Genomic DNA, 23763 nt, shown 5'->3' on the forward strand with positions numbered 1-23763 from the left:
ATATCATAATCCACATCATAATCCACACCATACCCCATATCATAATCCACATCATAATCCACACCATACCCCATATCATAATCCACATCATAATCCACACCATACCTCATATCATAATCCACATCATAATCCACACCATACCCCATATCATAATCCACATCATAATCCACACCATAACACACAGCATACACTACATCATAATCTGCACTATAATGCTAATCATCAGCCACAACAAAAGTCAAAACATAATCCGCACCAACATCATAATCCAGACTATAACACACCATACTCGACATCATAATCCACACCATACCCCATATCATAATCCACATCATAATCCACACCATAACACACACCATACACTACATCGTAATCCACACCATACCCCATATCATAATCCACATCATAATCCACACCATACACTACATCATAATCCACACCATACCCCATATCATAATCCACATCATAATCCACACCATACCCCATATCATAATCCACATCATAATCCACACCATACCCCATATCATAATCCACATCATAATCCACAACATAACACACACCATAACACACACCATACACTACATCGTAATCCACACCATACCCCATATCATAATCCACATCATAATCCACACCATAACACACACCATACACTACATCATAATCCACACCATAACACACACCATACTCGACATCATAATCCACACCATACCCCATATCATAATCCACATCATAATCCACACCATAACACACACCATACTCGACATCATAATCCACACCATACCCCATATCATAATCCACATCATAATCCACAACATAACACACACCATAACACACACCATACACTACATCGTAATCCACACCATACCCCATATCATAATCCACATCATAATCCACACCATAACACACACCATACACTACATCATAATCCACACCATAACACACACCATACTCGACATCATAATCCACACCATACCCCATATCATAATCCACATCATAATCCACACCATACCCCATATCATAATCCACATCATAATCCACACCATACCCCATATCATAATCCACATCATAATCCACACCATAACACACACCATACTCGACATCATAATCCACACCATAATGCTCACACACACACACACACACACACACACACACACACACACACACACACACACACACTCACACACACACATTGAACTGTTAACCCACATGGGAGTTTGTACAGTGGAATGTGTAATCAAGCGGAAAGATCTAATAAAAGCCTTTATTATGTTTCAGTGCGGGGGGGGTGGGCGGGGGGGGTTTCACATACACTACCAAAAGATAAAAGAATAAAACCCAGAGAGGGATTTCCTCTCTTTTTCACATAAACAGATGGAGTACAGGCGGCTGGCCTTAAATAACCCCCTCTCTCTCTCTCTCTCTCTCTCTCACAAACACACACACACACACACACACACACCCCCCAACTACAGGCTGGTAACAGTGCAGTGGGGAGCAAAAACAAACAAAACTGACCCAAAAACACAAGCATGCATGTCTCTGCCAGCCAAGCACAGTAAAGTCCTACATTACATTACAGAGTCTGAAGTGAGGAAATCTAGAAATTTGCTGAAAACCGTCCCATAATTCATGTGTTTGAGTTCAGAACTATATATACTTTAGAACAGGTTCTAAAATCGCGGAACTGTGGGACGTACAAGAGTAAAACTTTAGTCTACGGCTCTAGAACTGCTGCACCAAGTATTCCAACACTGCTATTCTATGCGTTGTAGTACTGCAGACCTGCTCAATCTAGAACAGCAAAACAGTGGAGTTTAGAACGGCTGAGCTGTGATCTAAAATGGAACAACTTCAGGTTCTAGAACTACGCATTCTAGAGCTGCGAAACAGTGTTCTAGAACTCCAGAAAAACTGGAGAACCATGGGGTCTGGAACTAGACAGCTTAATTTGTTGTGTGAGTTCTTAAATGTACATTAACGTAATGGTGTATTTTGGAGCTGCTGACGTGATCCTACTTGCTGCGCTGATGAGCTCCCGGTGCAGAGTGTAGGTCATGAGGGGTTCACTCAGGCTCCTGTGGGGAAACACACACACACACACACACACACACACACACACACACACACACAATAGAACACATATGAATATACACACATAGGCACATCAGTAAAGAACTATATGTGAAACATGCGGCTGTGTAACTCACCGCAGGTAGAACTTCATGGCACTAGTGATGGTTTTAATGTCCCATTCACTGCTGTTCAAATCCACATCACCTGGACACTTGGGGTCTACAGACAGACGGACACACGGACAGACAGATGGACAGACAGTCAGGATAAAAGCAACAACTCAGGAAAAGAAAGAGAATTTTTGGTATTCTTTAGTTTTAACACTGGAGATAAACAGGCAATGAAGCTAACAAACTCCATTTTACATACACACAGATACATGTATGTATATATTATGTAACCTCTTGCTATATAACCTATGTTTAAGTATATACATGGATAAACTTTTGCAAAGCTGTGTCTGATCCACTTGCACCAGCGCAACACTCCACCATCATGTCAGCATTATTGCAGTAACACTGATCCACCACCATCAGTGGTGGTTCATGGAGGTCCTAACCACTGAAGAACAGGGTAAAAGTGGCAGGCAGCATAAATATTTGTGTGTGTGTGTGTGTGGGTCTGTGTGTGGGTCTGTGTGTGTGTGTGTGTGTGTGTGTGTGTGTGTGTGTGTGTGTGTGTGTGTATAAGTGGTGGGTTCTACAATTGCTGGAATCTCAGATTCTAGAACTGAAACCTGTGGTTTCTATCAATTCCAGAAAAGCAAGTCTGAGTGTTTTTCAACTGCAGAACTAAAGATTCCAGAACTGATAAACACAGTTGTAAAACTGTGGGTCCTAGAACCGCAGCGCTATCAATTCCAGAGCTGTGACACTCTGGCTTTTAGAACTGCATCAGCTGTAGAAGTGGGTTCCAGAACCACTTCATTTCCAAAAGTATTCGCTCGTCTGTCTTCATACACACGAGCTTGAGTGACGTCCCGTCTTAATCCACAGGGTTTAAAATGATGTCGGCCCACCCTTTGCAGCTATAACAGCTTCAGCTCTTCTGGGAAGGCTTTCCACAAGGGTTAGGAGTGTGTTTATGGAAATTTTTGACCGTTCTTCCAGAAGCCATTTGTGAGGTCAGACACTGATGTTGGACGAGAAGGCCTGGCTCACAGTCTCCACTCTAATTCATCCCAAAGGTGTTCTATCAGGTTGAGGTCAGGACTCTGTGCAGGCCAGTCAAGTTCTTCCACACCAAACTGGCTCATCCGTGTCTTTATGGACCTGCTTTGTGCTCTGGTGTGCAGTCATGTTGGAACAGGAAGGGGCCGTCCCCAAACTGTTCCCACAAAGTTGGGAGCATGAAATTGTCCATAATCTCTTGGTGCTGAAGCTTTAAGAGTTCCTTTCACTGCAACTAAGGAGCCGAGCCCAACTCCTGAAAAACAACCCCACACCAGAGCTCCTGAGAGCGACCCATTCTTTCACTACTGTCTGTAGTAGCAGTCTGCAGGCCGAGGGGCTCGGCTTTATACACCTGTGGCCATGGAAGTGACTGGAACACCTGAATTCAGTGATTTGGATGGGTGAGTGAAAACTTTTGGCAGTTTCTCTGTTGTCGAAAACAAAACCTTGTGTCTTCAAAATGGTAAATTCACAGGGGAAGGAAAAACCCATTTTAATTTCAATGTAAGTCAATGGAACCAGACGTACTTCTAAGTCACTTTGGGCCGTTTCTATTAGTCCATTCATTGTGAAATTTACACATAATGTAAAGATCAACAGGTCCTTTCAAATTATGTCAAAGGCTGAAAAACAAGTGGTTTCACTCTTTCAGTTTGAAATGAAAAAATAAAGAAAACGAAAGAAGAAAGCTTTCCACGAGGCACTTCAGAGTCGGGCCTGTTTTGATGTTCTCGGTGCTGCAGGTTAGACCTGTCCTCTCAGTTTTTACTGAGACAGAGTCAGAAACGCACTCATGCACGAACAACACCACACGGAGCAGATGTTCTGTAGGTCAACCTCTCACCAAAAAAGGCATTCAGCAGTTTCTGGACTTGGATGTTGCTGCCGACTGTCCTATACACTCCTTCCTGACTCAGCCCTGAGAGAGAGAGAGATACAGAGAGAGATAAAGAGAGAGGGAGAGAGAGAGACAGAGAGAGATAAAGAGAGAGAGGGAGAGAGAGAGAGAGAGGGAGAGAGAGAGAGAGAGAGAGAGAGAATTAGGGAGGCACTCGCGTCGAGAAGAAGGGGAGCGTGCTGGAAGGGGGGTAAAGTCAGGCCAGTGCAGTGGAAAAGTACAACGATTCCCTGAAGCAGCCGGGCCAACTAGCACTTAGCCAACATTAGCCCAGTACTGGCCAAGTATTAAGTTTTATGTGAGTGAGTGACATTCGCTCATCAGGTTTCAGCGCCTTCTGCAGCTTAAATCCATCCCCAAACAAACCAGCCTCATTCCTTAGCTAATCCCAACTCCACTCAGCTGTGACTGAGGGTGCAGAACCATTCCTCCCTACACATATGATCAACGTTATTTAGGCTAAAGTTATAGAATTTTATACACACATATACACACACCATATTTTAACACTGCATGTTTTATGTATATATATATATATATATATATATATATATATATATATATATATATATATATATTAATAGTGTATATATAATATATATATATATATATATATATATATATATATATATATATATATACACACACAGTACTGTGTTAAAGTTTACTTTAACCAGTTGACCTCAGCAGTGAGTTTATCACAATATACATTAGAATAAAGTCGTATTCATAATTCAGATAAACAGAAAAACAATAAACAGTAACAAGAATTTCTTGGGTTCATATTTTTCCTGGACATCTTCACAGCCGCCACAGAGACTTGTTAATATCATCAATTACATCATGATCACAATGTATATATATATATATATATATATATATATATATATATATGCAGGCAGGATGGAGTGGGTGGAGACGGGTGTCAGGGCTGATGTGTGACAGAAGGATAGCAGCAAGAGTGAAAGGGAAGGTCTACAAGACAGCAGTGCGTCCTGCTATGATGTCTGGTTTGGAGACTGTGGCTCTGTCTAAAAGACAGGAGGCTGAGCTGGAGGTGGCGAAGATGAAGATGCTGAGATTTTCGTTGGGAGTGACGAGGATGGACAAGATTAGAAATGAGCAGATCAGAGGGACGGTGAAGGTGGAGCAGTTTGGAGATAAAGCCAGAGAGGCCAGGTTGAGATGGTTTGGACATGAGGAGGAATAGTGGATATATTGGGCAAAGAATGTTGGAGATGGAGCTGCCGGGTAGAAGGATAAGAGGTAGAGCTCAGAGAAGGTTTATGGATGTAGTGAAGGTGGACATGGAGATGGTTGGTGTGAAAGTAGAGGAGGCAGTGGATAGGGCAAGATGGAGGCAGATGATCCGCTGTGGCGACCCCTAAAGGGAGCAGCCGAAAGAAGAAGAGGAAGAAGCTGTCACAGCTCTGACCTTCCAGTCTGACTGGAGGGACGTCTTCTTTGTCTACGGCCGTTTGAGACGCACTCAGAGTGGATCTGCAGCTTAGTGAAATCATACGGAATGCTGCCTTTTCTCACATCTAATCATTTACATCAAACACATGTTGAAACATCTGGGGAACGTCTTGTCAGTGGACACTTAAACCTGCGTGTCCGCGGCTGAGAGTCGGTGAGGGAAGGGATTTGACTGCAGCTGTAAAGATTTTTACAAGCTCCTTAGAAAATACGGCCTGAGCCTCATAGACATTGGGGTGGTTCTGGAAGTATTGCTAAAGGTTGCATAACCATTACTGATGCTCTTGCTATGGTTAAAGACTTCTGACTGTTACTGATTATTAATCTCCATTATTATGGATTTTGTACAGTAATATTACAGCTGTGTGAGCATTACTGCTGCTTTATTTTCTTTAGTGCCTCCTTTTCTAGGCATATATCACAGTCCTAGTGAAGCCTAGTGAAGTGTCTATGAACAGAAATGCAGATGATAATTCATGTTGTCTGGTCAACTTCATTCTTTCATAAGCCAGCAGTCTACAAACATTCCTGAGCCAGTGATTAAAAACTGGCATATATCTGTGATGGATGTGACCTCACAGGCTCGGGGATACACGTCAACAAAGATCACCGCCCCCGTAGACGTTAAGACTGGACCATGCATGTCAACAACGTGGAGAAACACTGCCGACTTCTCTGGGCTCGAGCTCATCTGAGATGGACCGATGCTCAGTGGAAACATATGTTGTGGTCTGATGAGTCGACCTTTGAGGTTGTTTATAGAAATAATTGAGGCTGCCTTCGCTGAGCCAAAAAACACAGCACGGCTCCATCGTCCGAAAGTCTGAAAGGTCAAAAATAATTTTGAAACATCGGACGTGAAAAGGAAAAAATTCCCCTTAAAAAAACTGGATCATCTGCATTTCTCAGTCCCCAAATGACTATTAAGTGCTGTCAAAGCGTCGGGATCCAACGTTCTCCTTGTATTTCAGTTCTTTTCTCCTGAGAGGTCACTTTAAGTTTTATGTCCCCCAAATAAACAGTGATCATTTCTTTTTTCTACACGACCGTTTTCCAAACTTTCCCACCTTTACGACTGACATATTAAAATGAGCTCTGTTCTGATTGGCTGCGCCTCCCTCAGAAAGCAGCCCAGCCCGAAACTCTCCATACAACTTCAGTGTGGATGGGCGGGGCTAAACTCCTGCAGGCTGATTATACAGCCAGATGCATGTAAAAGTGATGGACACCACAAAAATGGTGTATTCAAAATGCAGCTTGGTTTCTATATATGCACTGTAGAATATTAATTATTAATGATCAACAATTCAGTTTTTTAGAAATCTTAGAAATCATTTATTACATTTCCGAAGCCAAACATCCATAAAAAAACAGCCCATATCATAGAAAACTGACTGTTCCTGAAATTACCGCATCTATATTAAATAATAGAGTCTGAATGTGGGATAAAACCTGCTGACGGGCCACATCATCCTGGAAATAACTGACCTCGTAAATGTCCAGGTCCCACCAGAAGGTCCAAAGCTTTATTACACACTTCTATAACGTAAGAGCAGCTCAGCCAGTTTGGCGTCTGTGTGGTTAATGAATAACAGGACTTAGTATGTAGTAACCCTGAGATTTTAAAGGGTTACGGTACATTTTGAATCTGTGGGGACAGAGATTTCACAGTGATTTCACAACCTTTGAAGCTCTGTGTCCATCATTTTATTGATTTTACTGTGAAATCATCTCATTTTCCTATAATTATATGTAGTTGAAAACACTGTGAATAAATATGGTCTTGATTAATTAATTACATTTTTTTTTTTCGAGTTCAAAAAACAAGGGTGTCCGTAAAAAAACGGGAGTTTCCGTAAAAAAACGGGAGTTTCCATAAAAAAAAACGGGAGTTTGATCAACAGATTAACAGCCGCAGACAAAGGGCGACGTTGGAGGTGTTGCTGCGGATGTTTTGGAGAAACTGTAAATGTCATCTAAATAAAACAAATACATATTTATTGGTACAGTAAAATTAAAGCTCTAACTTTTTTTACATACACATTGACAGTAAATGACAGACCACTGCATTACTTCTACAGTTATTATGTAAAAATACAGGAGATTTCTGTATTTTGATTTCAGCTTATTACTGCAATGCAAAGCAGAAAACGACTACATCACAGCAATCGTGTGGTGCAGGAGCTGTGGAGTCACTGTACGCAGTTATTTTACTGTATTTACTGATAACGTGGTCCAGTAAATTACTGCGAAAGTAATGATACTAGTACAGTAATTAACTGTAATTATACTCTTGTTTTGAATTGGTTTCCTTTGTGATGTCACACAAACCATCGTATTTACATACATCTCCCCACAGCAGTTTAGCCCTGCATCTCGCGCTGATGTTATAATGAGTGTTTCAATATGGACTGCTTTTGGAGCAAATTGGGCCAATCAGAACAGAGCTCATTTACATATATTCATTTTAAATGCACAGAAACAAATACGTTTTTTTATTGTTTTCGATTAATAAAAGCTCGTGTCATACGGGGGAAAATGATTTACAAGAATCATATATACACTCACAAAAGGATGGTTCCTCAAGGGTTCTTTTTAGAGATAATGCTTCTAATTAGAACCATGAACACCCGAGAAACAATTTGCAGGCTTATACGGTTCTCTGCCTGGTGAAATGGTTTCCTTAGATTGATGAAGAACGTGTTAGATATGGTTCTATGTAGAACCAAAAAGGGTTTTGTCATGATGTCAAGCTCGTAACAACAGGAGAACCCTTTTTGGCACTATGCAGAACCATATGCAGCACATTCTCCATACATCTGAGGAACAATTACACCATGTAAAGAACTATGTAAGCCTGCAAATGGTTATTTCAATGTTTATGGTTCCTTACAGAACCACTTTACCGAAGAACCTTTGAAGAACCTTTGAAGAAGGGTGTAAGGGGAACTCATTACGGACAAGCTATGTATTTTTCATTTTTTCTGAGGAGATAAGAAAAAAAAATAGAAAATTCCACTTCCAAACGTAAAATACGTCAAAAAACAGGAATTTCCGTAAAAAACGGGAGTTTAAAACGGATTAATAGCCGCAGAAAAAGGACAACTTTGGAGGTGTTGGAGGAGGTGTTGGAGGAGGTGTTGGAGGAGGTGTTGGAGAAACTGTAAATAAGCCTCCTGAAAAGAATGAAAACACTAAACACTGAAAAATCATGTCATGTAATTTTCCGTTAAATGTGGGTTTTCCGTGTTTTTTCTGATTAAAAATGTATGACGTGCTTTTATGTGTGAATTAAAGTCTTTCGCTCTATAAAAACACAACCAGGACGGAATCTTTCCTCTATATTTTTTACTTTTTCCTCTTTTCGTGCTTTGCTTTCTTTCACTCTACCCTTTTTTTTCAGACACGTTAAAGAACCAGAGTTTTACAGGTCTTGGCTGATCTGCACTCTACGGCACAATGCTGCCCTCTACTGGCTCAGTGTTAGTGTGTGTGTGTGTGTGTGTGTGTGTGTGTGTGTGTGTTTGGACTGGTGTTGGTGCACCTCTAATGAAAGCGGCCTGAATCTGTAATTCCCCCAATAAATACAGCTATACAGCCAGAACTGCACAGCCGTAAATATAGCAGCTATAATGAGCTGAAGCCCAAACGTTACGTCTGAAGTCTGTAAACGAGCTTCATAAATCGTGTTTACCAACTGCCCAAAAACCGACACTAAAAAGCTCGGGGTGAGTCTGTGTTATTCTTGAAAGCACTTTTATAATAAATCAAATAATATTTCAAGCACCTTCCTCGACATCAGAACCTGGAGATCTGTTTAAAGGCCACAGTCTGGCCAAGATTTGGTTATTTTTGTTTAAATCTTCGAGGCAGCAGCTTAGAAAAACTATCCTTTCACAGTCTTTTGTTGAAACAGGGAGCCACTTCTGCACGTTTTATGAAATCATTTCTACTTACTTGCTATATCAAGTAAAATCTTAACTGGGTTTAAATAGCAATTCCAGGTCATTGGCAACGTATTCCAGGTAGCTGCTCTGCTGTTGCTATGTGGGGGTGGACGATACGGCAAAAAATATCATATTACGATACTTCAAGACATTTTCACGATACAAGATACGCATCACGATATTTACGATATAACGATTTATGAAATAGAACCTGTAGTATCACATATAAAAATACCACAACAGAAACAATAAAACTACAACTGTAATGATTTTTATTCAGTGTTTTAAAAACTGCTAGAAGCTGCTCGATGTGCTGAAGCTCTGCTAGTGGCTTCCTTTCAATCTAGTGAGCTAAGATGAATATGCTAATGTTAGTATGGAACTAAATTCGGCTTCCTACTCGCCCACTTCTTTATGGAATTTTCCCGCTCCAGCAGTTACATTCCGGCAGATTCCTGTTCTAATTTAGCTGTTCCATCTTCAATGGTGCAGCAGAACTTTCCCGTTCCACCTTAAATGGTGCAGCAGAACTTTCCTGTTCCACCTTAAATGGTGCAGCAGAATTTTCCTGTTCCACCTTAAAATGGTGAAGCAGTTACTTTCTGGTGAGTACGAAGTTGAAGTCAGCCTCCTGTTCAAATTTTCCTGTTCCACCTTAAATGGTGCAGCAGAATTTTTTAAAAGCCTATTTTTTCACCATTTTGAAACCAAGTTTTAGATACTCGGCAATGTTTTTTAATAATTCAAGTTTGCCAGGATGGTTAATTACACACAGTCACTACTGCTTTACTCAGAGTTTAAACAAATGCATAAAGCTTTGACTGTCTTCTTCCGTAAAAGCTCCATCCCAGCCCAGCTCGAGTCTTTCCCACCCGGCTGACAAGGAAAACAACTAGGACACCTAGCATTCAGCCAATGACCACGGTCTACAGAGGACTACGGAGACCTCACCTAAATATGGCCTTTTTTTATTTTAGAATTTTAGTGCAAAATTCCTATTTTATGTGCTCAGTTTAACATTTTGGAAAAACCTCAAATATGAAATGTGCCGTAACTTTCGCACAGGCCACATTTTATATTTAGTTTTTCCCCCAATAAGTTCAATTCAGCTAATAAACAGTAAGTGTGTATTAACCTGTGCTCTCTGTAGAGGGTGTGTAAACTTATTCACACTGAAAATGTTCACCAAAACATGAAATTTGACCGGGGGCGCCAAAACTTTTGCCTGCGGGTGTATATAGTAACCTTATCAAACGAATTCAGAATTGAACTAAGACGGGCTGATTTTATGAATTTAGTAGATTTTAAAAGTAGATTTTCATTATTATGGCTAAATTGTTATTATCGTGTGTAATTCATGTAAAATTTTGGTTCTTTTTTTTTCGGTTCTATATCCTCTGACCTTTTTTTCTCCCTTCACTGTAAAGATGTGCTGGTTTGTGTTGGTGTTATTTATTAATTAGAGTTTATGCACCGATGCAAATTAATAAAAGCTCTGATGATGTGAGGAGGAGCAGATGTTCTACCTTTGGTCTCGATCACGTTGATGCATCTTCTGACAAACTTGAAGCCAGTTTCGTTTAGTTCCACTGCAAAAAACAAACACAATTCCATTTAGAAATCAATAGACATACATGAAATTTAAACAAATTAAACAAAAAAGTAAAAATTTACTAGAGATTTTTAGAGCTTATCATGCTGTTCTATGTGTGAAGTGAAAGTTCTATTTAAGTTCTAAATATCAAGCGTATAGTTTAATAGTTTAAGTTCTATCTTTACAGTAAAAGTTCATAAGAAGTTCAATTTGCCAAAATTCTATCTAACAAGTATATATACGGTTCTATTACAGTTGAATTTTCGAAGTTCTATTTATAAAGTTAAAGTTCTGTGATGTTCTACCTAGAACTTTCTGTTTATAAAGTCTTCTACCAAATTTTATTAGTAAAATAAAGGTTTAAATAAAGTTCTATACAGTCTCTATGGTGAACATTTAATAAAGTTCTGTCGAGCTTCATCTGAAAAGTGAAGGTTCTAAAGTTCTACCTATTAGGTTCTATCTATGAAGTAAAAGTTGTATAAAATTTATCAACCTAGGAAGGTGAATTTCTAAAAAGTTCTAGCTAAAAAGTGAACATCCACAAAAGAGTCGAGATAGTGGAAGTTTGATAAAGTTCTATCTAGGAAGTGAAACTTATAGTGGGTTCTATCTAGAAAATGAAATTTCCATAATTTTCTACCCAGAAAGTGAAAATTCTATAAGGTTCTAGCCACAACATTAAAAAGTATGAACGAGTTACATACTTTCAGCTTGTTTGTGAATGGGGGAGTGGTAAATCTACAGGAGAAACGGATAAAGAGAAGAACATTAAAGAGATATATTAGAACATTAGAACAGTGCAGAACCACAACCGCAGCTTTAATCAGTGAAAGACAGAAGGTGGCAGTAGAAATAACGTCGATAAAAGCTCACTGGCTCTTTTCCATCCATGGCTTCCATCCACTGCTTCCTGTTGACCTCAGAGATGGACTGCACAGTGAATGTGGACCTGTGGCAACAATCAACAATAATCAACGATCCAACAAGGTGGTTGCTAAGGTGTTGCTAGGCCACTGCTATGGTAACTCAGGAGGTTGTTAATGTGTTACTAGGCCACTGCCATGGTATGCCAGGTGGTTGCTAAGGTGTTGCTTGCCCATTGCTTTGGTTTCTCTGGTGGTTGCTAAGGTCTTGCTAGACCACTGCTATGGTAACTCAGGTGGTTGCTAAGGTGCTGCTAGGCCATTGCTATGCCATCACAGGTGTTTTGCTAACGTGTTGCTAGCCCATTGCCATGGTATCCCAGGTGGCGGCTGCGGTGTTGCTAGGCCATTACTATGCTGTCCCAGATAGTGGATAAGGTGTTGCTAGCCCATTGCTATGGTATCCCAGGTAGTTGCTAAGGTGTTGCTAGACCATTGCTATGGTATCCTAGGTTGTTGCCACGGTGTTGCTAGCCCATTGCCATGGTATCCCAGGTGGTTGCAGTGGTGTTGTTAGGATGGTGCTATGCTATCCAAGGGGGTTGCCAAAGTGTTACACTAGCATCCCAGGTGGTTGCTAAGGTGTTGTTAGTCTGTTTACTATGCCATCCCAGATAGTAGGTAAAGGAACAATATGTAATCTATTTACTGCTCCATGAAGTGTCAGCAGAGATGAGGAAACATGCCAAACAAAAAGTTCAAATACTGGCTTCTTCAACATCTACAGTCAGGGTGTAACCTGAGGTTCTTTCTACAGGTGATTTTATAGCCCAGGAATTGATAGAATTTGGGACTGCACTGCACCCGCAGCACTGGGGGAGTACTAAAATAATCTGGGGTAATTTATTCATTTTTTCTTAAAGGACAGGATTAATTTAAACAGGTGATTTAAATGGTTCTATTTCATAGATAATATGGTTCATTTTTATTATTATTAAATACAGCAGTGTCACTAGAAACCTGCTGCACATGAGGAGGAGGGGTGAGGGTGTATCTCACCTCTCCTGTGTCTCGATGTCAAAGCAAAAGCGTTTATCAATGGACTCGCTTTTACGCCGAATACACGACTTCAGAGTGAGTTCTACAGGAATCTGAGAGAGAGAGAGAGAGAGAAAGAGAGAGAGAAAGAGAGGGAGAGACAAAGAGAGAGAGAGAAAGAGAGAAAGAGAGAGAGAGAGAGAGAGAGAGAGAGAGAGAAAGAGAGAAAGAGAGAGAGAGAGAGAGAGAGAAAGAGAGAGCGAGACAGAGAGAGGGAGAGAGAGACAGAGAGAGAGAGAGAGAGAGAGAGAGAGAGAGAGAGAGAGAGAGAGAAAGAGAGAGAGAGAGAGAGAGAGAGAGAGAGAAAGAGAGAGAGAGAGAGAGAGAGAGGGAGAGAGAGGGAGAGAGAGAGAGGGTGGTTCTTTAGCCAAGACAGTGACTTTATATAGAAAAGAACAATTTGTATTCTTTATTGTTTCTAAGCTTGGTGAAGTGGTTCTTCAGACTGATGGAGAATAGACGGTTCTACTAAACAGGACACTCCCGCTAATATTGTTTACCTGTTTGGTTGCAGGTTTCTGTTCTGTGGGCAGCAACAGCAGCAGCTTAGAGTCCTTCATATACTTACAGTAGTACTTCACCCAGGTCATTCCCAACGCCCCTAACAGAGAGAGAGAGAGAGAGAGAGAACATTATCAGAACGTTATCAGTTCGTCAGTGTAAACAATTTATCTTCCAGTTATTCAAAAGTAAGATTTGGAGTTCCACAGGGCTCTATTTTAGGACCATTATTATTTACACTTTACATGTTACTGTTAGGCACAGTTATAAGTTACAATGGCATTAACGTTCATTGTTAGGCAGACGATACTCAACTGTACATATCAGCCAAGCCTGATGACCAATACAGGTTAAAGAAAATGCAGGACTGTGTAAAAGACGTGAAAGACTGGATGTTACGGAACTTCCTCCTGCTAAACTGTAACAAAACAGAGGTTCTCCTTCTGGGTCCAAAATTAGCAAGAAGTAAATCACCAGATTTAATCTTAAATCTCGCCGACTTTCCAGCCACACCTGGATCAGCAGCAAAAAATCTCGGCGTTATAATAGATTCAGATTTATTATTCGATCAACACACAGGCGACATCACTAGAACAGCTTTTCTACATCTTCGCAACATCGCCAAGATCAGAAATGCCCTGTCCCAGCGTGATGCAGAAACACTAGTACACGCCTTTATTACCTCCAGGCTAGACTACTGTAATGCGCTACTGTCAGGATGCACGAGCAGGAGTTTAAACAAACTCCAACTAGTCCAAAACGCCGCAGCCAGGGTCCTCACTAAAGACCTTATTTCCCATTATGAGCCATCACGACCACTCAGATCACAGAGTGCTCACACTTAGCAGTTTTGTGCTTCTCCTAATGCACGATAATAAATCCACAACTGCAGTGTAATCACGGACTCCAGCTGAGGAGCAGGCTGTGAAGTAATAAATCATAATAAACTGGTGGAACAGATGCTCTCATGTGGTTTTTATGGCCGACCTGGCCACAGGACTGCAGGACAGTGTCCAGCTGTCAGCTGCTTTTGCTCTTTGTGATTTATAACTAATTAGTCCATTTGCTTTTGGAAAATACACAACAGAATTTGTAGGAAGTTTAATTTTTCTAATGAAGCAGGTGATTTTTCTCAAGACTGCAGGCAGGCCAGCTCGTCTATGAGCGCTCCTTTATAACCACAGTATGAGACTCAGAGGGACAAAACAGACATATTTCAAGGCACATAACTGGCTGTCGTCTGGTTCCAGAAGTTAAAATGGGAAAAATAATCAAATTCGCCACAGGAATCTGACTGTTAGCCATAATATTCTTGAAAGTACAACAAAAAGCCTAATCACAAGAGGATGGTGGACCATTGTCAGCCATCTGAAGGCAAAGCTGGTGGTCCACTGGCGTTTTGCTCAGCGCTTTCTGGGCAGCCCACTAGCGGTTTGTAAGGGTTCAGCCTGCACCGCCTGCTGCCATTAGTAGCAATGGCAACCGCACACTCTTTTGCTCCCATATATCTCTTTACCTTTTTGTTTTTGCTGGGTTTGAGTTATGCACTTGGGTCCACCTCCCCGCCGTCCCGTAACACGGTTAAGCAGAGTAATAGACAGAATTCCACTTACCACTCATTTTTCACTCAGAAGCTCAATTTACTTATTTTTCCTCCCTTCTTATCTTTATTTATACTTTGTAAATTAATTCAGTAAATAATTTTAATGCAACTGTTACTACAAAATCATTTTATATGAGAGTTAGTCTTTATTTTTTTCTTTCATTTGTTTGTAATATTTGTCTAAGTTTACTTACCAAAATAAAAGTCTTTGTGGATGTAAAATCTGTTTGAGGAGATTAAAAACTAGCTAGGTTGTACGCAGGACAGTAATCTGAGTGGTCCGAGGGGGGACCAGCAGTGGCATACAGTCAGTGGGGTGCCACCTTATCAAGCCAGTGGGCTGATACATGCTCACTATCTGGGATTGAAGGCTGTAAATACATTGGCGTAGTTGAATAAGAAGAGTTTGGTACATGAAACTGATGTACCGAGATGGGGGGTCAATAGATGACTTTGAGGGCTCGTTTACATTTGAAGCCCATCCGGCAGTAGTAGGGATTCGGTGCTTTGTGGATCGGGCAGTGTCTGAAGGCGTGGGCCTTGGCGTTCTGATCCTCGGTTGCTGAAACTGGCTTTTGGAACTTGGAACGTTACCTCACTGGCGGGGAAGGAGCCTGAGTTGGTGCGCGAGGTTGAGAGATACCGGCTAGATATAGTCGGGGTCACCTCAACACACAGTTTGGCTCTGGGTCCAATCTCCTTGAGAGGGGCTGGACTTTTTTCTTTTCTGGAGTTACATTGACTCAGAATGGGCCATGTTCCGCTCCTCCATTGTTGAAGCGGCTTACTGTAGCTGTGGCCGTAAGGTAGTTGGTGCCTGTCGGGGCGGTAATCCTCGAACCCGGTTGTGGACACCCCAGGTGAGAGATGCCGTCAAGCTGAAGAAGGAGTCCTACCGGACATGGTTGGCCTGTAGGACACCAGAGGCAGCTGGCATGTATCGACAGGCCAAGCGATCTGTGGCTTCAGTCGTCGCCAAGGTAAAAACCGAGGTGTGAGAGGAGTTTGGTGAGGCCTTGGAAAGTGACTTTAAGTTGGCTCCGAAAAGATTCTGGCAAACCGTCAGGCGACTCAGAAGGGGAAAGCAGTGTGCCACTAGCACTGTATATAGTGGAGATGCTGACTTCGACTGAAGACGTCATTGAGCGGTGGAAGGAATACTTTGAGGACCTTCTCAATCCCACTGACACGTTCTCCAGTGAGGAGGCAGAGTCTGGGGACACGGAAATAGGCTTGTCCATTACTGAGGCCCAAGTCGTTAAGGTAGTTAAAAAGCTCCTTGGTGGCAAGGCTCCAGGGGTGGATGAGATCCGCCCTGAGTTCCTCAAGGCTCTGGATGTTGTGGGGCTGTCTTGGCTGACACGTCTTTTCAACATTGTGTGGACATCGGGGGCGGTGCCACTGGATTGGCAGACTGGGGTGGTGGTGCCTCTTTTTAAAAAGGGGGGCCGGAGGGTGTGTTCCAACTACAGGGGAATCACACTCCTCAGCCTCCCTGGTAAGGTCTATGCAGGGGTACTGGAGAAGAGAGTCCGGCTTATAGTCGAACCTCGGATCCAGGAGGAGCAGTGTGGGTTCCGTCCGGGTTGTGGAACACTGGACCAACTCTTCACCCTCTGGTCCACATGTGCTTTGTGGATATGGAGAAGGCATTTGACTGTGTTCCCCGGGGTATTCTGTGGGAGGTGCTTCGGGAGTACGGGGTACATGGCTCTTTGCTACGAGCCATTCAGGCCCTATACAAACAAAGCAGGAGTTTGGTTCGCATGGCCGGCAGTAAGTCAGACTCATTCCCAGTGAAAGTTGGACTCCGTCAGCGCTGCCCTTTGAATAGAATTTCTAGGCGCAGTCAGGGGATGGAGGGTGTCCGGTTTGGTGACCTCAAGGTCACATCGCTGCTGTTTGCAGATGATGTGGTCCTATTGGGGACATCAGGCCGTGAACTTCAGCTTTCGCTGGATCGGTTTGCAGCCGAGTGTGAAGCGGCCGGGATGAGGATCAGTACCTCCAAAACCGAGGCCATGGTTATCAGGCGGGAAAGGGTGGAGAGCCCTCTCTGGGTTGGGGATGAGCTCTTGCCTCAAGTGGAGGAGTTTAAGTATCTCGGGGTCTTGTTCACGAGTGATGGTACAAGGGAGCGGGAGATTGACAGGCGGATTGGTGCTGGGTCAGCAGTGATGCGGGATCTTTACCAGTCTGTTGTGGTAAAGAAAGAGCTGAGCCATAAGGCAAGACTCTCGATTTACTGGTCGATCTACATTCCCACCCTCACCTATGGTCATGAGCTTTGGGTAATGACCGAAAGAACAAGATCGCGAATACAAGCGGCCGTTGCCTCTGCAGGGTGTCTGGACTCTCCCTTAGAGAGAGGGTGAGAAGTTCGGTCATCCGGCAGGGACTCGGAGTAGAGCCACTGCTTCTCCACGTTGAGAAGAGCCAGCTGTCCACCTGTGAGGAGACCCCGGGGAAGACCCAGGACACGCTGACGTGACTATATCGCCCAGCTGGCCTGGGAGCGCCTCGGAATCCCCCCGGGGAACTAGTGGAAGTGGCTGGGGAAAGAGAGGTCTGGGCCTCATTGCTTAGGATGCTGCCCCCGTGACCCGAACCCCGGAGAAGCGGAAGATGATGGATGGAGGGATGGATAATTTTGTTTATCAGGCAGCTCAGAACTTCTATGTGTCACTGGTGTTATGAGCTTTAATGACTGCGTAATTAAAATGTAGTCATTTAGTAATTATTTTAAAAATGTCTTATTTTTGTTTGTTTATATAAGAATGTAAATTATGTAATAAAACAAGAATAATAACTCGTTTGTGAGGTTTAAATGGACTTTTCTAATAGAAGGAATGGTTTAAAAACACTTAAAGGGTGCTCCCAAATGCTTTATAAGCTGTGATGATATGTAATAATGCTCACATTTCTCCTGGACGTACAGGTAGCCCTCAATGGTCGGCTGCTGGCCGTGTCTGATGAAGATGGGGTTGGGTAGTTTCATCCTCTTCATCAGTTCCTCCATTTCTTCCCGCGTGCTCTCGAAGTGGTTGCGTGTCTATGGAGACAACAGCGATACGATTCAGTCGGACTGAAGAACCGGACAAGTGAGCTTCACATCAGAACACTGATCTAATGATCTCCTCCAATCGCACAGCTTCACCTGCAGAATGGTGGTGTTTGGTGTAGATTGGTGGTATTTGGTGCAGAACAGTGGTGTTTGGTGAAGAATGATGGTGGAGAATGGTGGTGTTTGGTGTAGAATGGTGGTATTTGGTGCAGAACGGTGGTGTTTGGTGTAGAATGGTGGTATTTGGTGCAGAACAGTGGTGTTTGGTGAAGAATGATGGTGGAGAATGGTGGTGTTTGGTGTAGAATGGTGGTATTTGGTGCAGAACGGTGGTGTTTGGTGGAGAATGATGGTGGTGAATGGTGGTATTTGGTGCAGAATGATGGTACAGAACGCTGGTGTTTGGTGGAGAATGATGGTGGAGAATGGTGGTGTTTGGTGTAGAATGGTGGTGTTTGGTGGAGAATGGTGGTGTTTGGTTAGAATGATAGTGGAGAATGGTTGTGTTTGGTGGAGAACGTCAGTGTTTCTAAGAGAAAACGTATTTCAGGGCAAGTGATATAAAAATGCACACCATCTGGTGGTCCTGAGGTTTGAGAACCTCTGTAACGAAAGCAAAGCTGAAAACAGATGATTTTACATCAGTAAGATGACATCACTGGTTCTGTAGCAATAACTAAAGATCTTTTGATGAAAGATTTCTTTGATGATGACAGATGTTCTGCAGACTGAGATGATCAATTGACGCACCTAACCGACTAAAGACTGATGTGTGAGTCGGCCTGATTGATCTGAGTAACTGATTAAATGCACTGTTAGTGGATTGATGGATATGACTGACTCACGTTTTGGAGGCTCAACTGCAGCTCCTGTTTATAAGGCAGAAAGTCCTGAGTCATCTCCACTGTGAGATTATTCAGAGTCAGAATACTCTGCAGGAACGCCAGCACCTGTCTCACACACACACACACACACACACACACACACACACACAAAACCGACCATTCAAATGTTTGGAATCACCAATAGCAACAAATAGTCAAATGCTTATGTAATCACAAATTTTATGTTTTTTATTTGTTCATAACTTTGCCATCAATATTTCCCCTCCTTATGATCCGTTTCATACAGATTAACAGTGAATATTGAGGCAAACGACTTGGACTTCAGTACGGCCTGAATCCAGAATCCATGAATTCATCATTAACTCCAGATCAGAAAACAGCATCATACAAACATCCTAACTAGACCAAACCTCCTAAATCCTGCCCTAACTTCAGGATGAACCCCAGCAGGGTCCTGACTTCTGTTTAAGGCCCGTTTCTCTGGTTCTGAGGTGGCTGAGTCAGGCGGCGTAGTTCACTACCAGCATAATGAGCTCCATTTATTCCTACTGTAAAATGCGGCTTTCACTGGGAGACGTTTTTCTTCTCTAACTCTGCGTTTTAAACATCTCAGACGCTCAAACTCCACCGCCCCTCTGATCACCTTCCTGTGTTAATGTTGATGATGAAATATTACAGTTATGTTGGTGAATAATGAGGAGGCGGAGCTGAACGCGTGTGTCTGTTTATTAGGAGGAGGAACGTCAGCGCACTCAGCTAAAGCGTCTGGGAAATGGAGACTGAAACTGCAGAGCAGTGACACTCAAACAGCAGGGGGCGCTCTCACAGCATTCACTTCTTACAGTTTTAATGTAACTTACATTTTAAATATTATTTTGATGATGTGTTTACGTTTGTGCGTATGCTCGGTTGCTAGGAAACAGACATAACAATCGATTATCGACCTCGATCGAGCAGTTTAGGATTTCCTAACTTGAAATAAGATGCTGTAAGATAAGACAAGATTCTCAAATTAAGATCGGATTTGCTTCTGTAACACGTTTATGAAAAATCTTATCTTGCCCTTTGTTAGATGTTAAAGGGGAACTCCAGCCATTTTTTAAAATTCCTGCTTAGTTAAATGCTTTAGATGTAAACAGAGTCATTCAGAGTGGTTTGGTGTGAAACGCTCTGTTCTAGAGAAACTTACCAAGTCAGAACTGTTCACAGTGGTGGTGATAGGAACCAGACGTCCACCTCTAAAAGCCCCTCACAGAAAGTTCCTACATGAGATGACTGAGACGCTGATTTACGATAGTTCTGAGAAGATTTAGGGTGGAGCAGAAAGTGTTTTCTTTAGAAATACCAGCATTTCACCAAGACTGTGCTTAATCCCAAAACTATCAGAAACAGTGGCTCAGAAATCACGTCCTGCCCCGGTGACCATTTCATGTAACAGCTGATTGTGTGGGAGCTTTTAGAGGTGGACGTCTGGTTCCTATCACCACCACTGTGAACGGTTCTGACCCGGTAAGCTTCTCTAGAACGGAGCTCATTTACATTTTGCAGGTCACTGTGTTGAATCTGCCGTTCTGGAGTTCAGAGACCGACAGTAAAATGATGTCAGGGTCCAAATACTTATGGCCTGTTCTGTATAAGCAGAATGTTTTAAAGAGCCGAATGAGTGTGAAAGGAAAAACTCACTTACAGGCTCAACGATATCGAACTTCTTCCTGTCCTCCACCTGCTGGATCTGATAGACGTACTCGAGAGACGACTCGCAGAACGTCTGACGCTCTTTATCCAGCAGATCGTCCGCCTGAGCTCACACACACACACACACACACACACACACACACACACACACACACACACACACAGACACACACACACACACAGACACACACACACACACACACACACACACACACACACACACAGACACATAGAGACACACAAACACACACACACACAAACACATACACACACAGACACACACAGACACAGACAGACACACACACACAGACACACACAGAAACACACAAAGAGACACACACACAAAGAGAGACACACAAACACATACACACACACAGGCACACACACAGGCACACACAGGCACACACACACACACATACACACACACAGAGACACACACACACACACACACAGAAACAGCACATCAATCATTTCAACCACACAACTCAATCACAGCAAAACCAAAACACTCACTCACTCACTCACTCACTCACTCACACACTCACACACTCACACACTCACTCACTCACTCACACACTCACACACTCACTCACCCCCTCACCCCCTCACTCACTCACCCCCTCACCCCCTCACTCACTCACTCACTCACACACTCACTCACACACTCACTCACTCACACACTCACTCACTCACACACTCACTCACTCACTCACTCACTCACTCACTCACTCACACTCCCTCACCCCCTCACTCACTCACCCCCTCACCCCCTCACTCACTCACTCACACACTCACTCACACACTCACTCACTCACACACTCACTCACCCCCTCACCCCCTCACTCACTCACCCCCTCACCCCCTCACTCACACACTCACTCACTCCCTCACTCACCCCCTCACTCACTCACTCACTCACTCACTCACACACTCACTCACACACTCACACACTCACTCACTCACCCCCTCACTCACCCCCTCACTCACTCACTCACCCCCTCACTCACTCACTCACCCCCTCACTCACTCACTCACTCACTCACCCCCTCACTCACTCACTCACCCCCTCACTCACTCACTCACTCACTCACTCACCCCCTCACTCACACACTCACTCCCTCCCTCACTCACTCACTCACCCCCTCACTCACTCACTCACCCCCTCACTCACTCACTCACTCACTCACCCCCTCACTCACTCACTCACTCACTCACTCACTCACTCACTCACACACTCACTCACACACTCACTCACCCCCTCACTCACTCTCTCCCTCCTATCACTCCTTCTCTCTCTCTGTTACCTCCTGTAATTGACTCTCCTTCTTTTTGGATGACAGGTTGAGGTGTTTGTCCAGTTGAGAGTAATACTTCTCGCTCTCCTTCTCGAACTTCTTACGCCGCTCCTGAAACACACACACACACACACACACACACACACACACACACACACACACGCACACAATCAACATTCCTGGAAAAACGTAACAAAAATATAAAAATAAAGTTTTTAACTGTCTTAAAGGGCCTGAATTCTACGCGTCTCCTGCATCCCTTTTTCCGCTGAGCTCCGTTTCTGACAGTTTCAGTGGTTTCAGCACAAAAAAACAGCCCTAACTCATTTTTACACGAGCAGCGCGTCTTTCATTCCAACCGTCCTGCAGAATTAAAACAGGCTCAGCTTGTTACTGCGCCATTAAGACTGATATATGCAAATGAGCTCTCTCATTCTCTTCTGATTGGCTGCCTCGTTCAAAAGGCTTTCTCAAGCTGAAACACTGTGTCCACTCACTGTCCACTCTATTAGACACTCCTACCTTGTCGGTCCACCTTGTAGATGTAAAGTCAGAGACGACAGCTCATCTGCTGCTGCACAGTTTGTGCTGGTCATCCTCTAGTCATTCGTCAGTGGTTACAGGACACTGCCCACAGGACGCTGCCCACAGGACGCTGCCCACAGGACGCTGTGGGCTGGATATTTTTGGTTGGTGGACTGTTCTCAGTCCAGCAGCGACACTGAGGAGTTTAAAAACTCCAGCAGCACTGCTGTGTCTGATCCACTCAGACCAGCACAACACACACTAACACACCACCACCATGTCAGTGTCACTGCAGTGCTGAGAATGACCCACCACCCAAACAGTACCTGCTCTGTGAGGGTCCATGGGGGTCCTGACCACTGAAGAACAGGGTAACAGAGTATCAGAGAAACAGATGGACTACAGTCTGTAACTGTAGAACTACAGAGAGCAGCTATACGGTCAGTGGAGCTGATAAAGTGGACAGTGAGTGGAGAAATGAGGTGGATTTAAATTTTAATGAATTAAATTCTGCTTCATTTAATTTTTTTCATGTAAGAACAGACATGAACTCTCCTGAGTGGGCTCAGTTCTCCCCCTGGTGGACACGCGTGGTTACTGCACCCGCCTAGATGAAAGTGCAGTGCGGAAAGTTCTGGATCGATCTGGTCTTCAGTCTCTGGCGCGAGCAGCTTTTCCATGTTTAACTTTTTCCAACTGTTGTCTAAACTCATTCCCTCATCTCTCTGTCTCTTCATCCCTCTCTCTCTCTGCCTGGACACAACTCTTTTTCCACAGATATGTCTGTGAATCACTGAGTGTCTGAATGCTTCTGAATGTCAGCGTCCGCTACAGGCCTAAAGAACCGACACAAGAACCTCACACACATGAAAGTGTTACTTCTTTAAATTAATAACAGACAGAAACCGGCTTACTAACAGGGCTCAGCCGGGCTCAGCCGGGCTTGGCCCATATCGCTGAGACTATTTCCGACTCGCCGGTCACTGAAAATAAGAGAAGATACTGTGTGGAAAGTGTAGATTCTGGGCTGTGGAGCCGTGGAACTCCAGTATGATTATTGATCCAGAACTGACCATCCAACATCAGGACCTGACCTCACTAATGCTCA

At 43.3% G+C, this 23763-nt stretch overlaps 1 protein-coding gene across 1 annotated transcript in view; it reads right to left on the reverse strand.

Annotated features, from left to right (window-relative positions):
• Positions 1 to 23763, reverse strand: part of ophn1 (oligophrenin 1) — a 96851-nt gene that overhangs the window by 47978 nt on the left and 25110 nt on the right. The window contains exons 5-16 of the mRNA XM_037533390.1: positions 22140 to 22241; positions 20828 to 20938; positions 19141 to 19245; positions 18151 to 18283; positions 13628 to 13728; positions 13089 to 13180; positions 12040 to 12115; positions 11871 to 11904; positions 11096 to 11158; positions 4090 to 4164; positions 2208 to 2292; positions 2017 to 2075 (exon numbers count right to left, since the gene is read on the reverse strand). Of these exons, the coding sequence (XP_037389287.1) occupies positions 2017 to 2075; positions 2208 to 2292; positions 4090 to 4164; positions 11096 to 11158; positions 11871 to 11904; positions 12040 to 12115; positions 13089 to 13180; positions 13628 to 13728; positions 18151 to 18283; positions 19141 to 19245; positions 20828 to 20938; positions 22140 to 22241 (1036 nt within the window). The remainder of the gene's footprint in view (positions 1 to 2016; positions 2076 to 2207; positions 2293 to 4089; positions 4165 to 11095; positions 11159 to 11870; positions 11905 to 12039; positions 12116 to 13088; positions 13181 to 13627; positions 13729 to 18150; positions 18284 to 19140; positions 19246 to 20827; positions 20939 to 22139; positions 22242 to 23763) is intronic.

This window comes from Pygocentrus nattereri, chromosome 23, assembly GCF_015220715.1.
Source record: "Pygocentrus nattereri isolate fPygNat1 chromosome 23, fPygNat1.pri, whole genome shotgun sequence".
Lineage (NCBI taxonomy): Eukaryota > Metazoa > Chordata > Actinopteri > Characiformes > Serrasalmidae > Pygocentrus > Pygocentrus nattereri.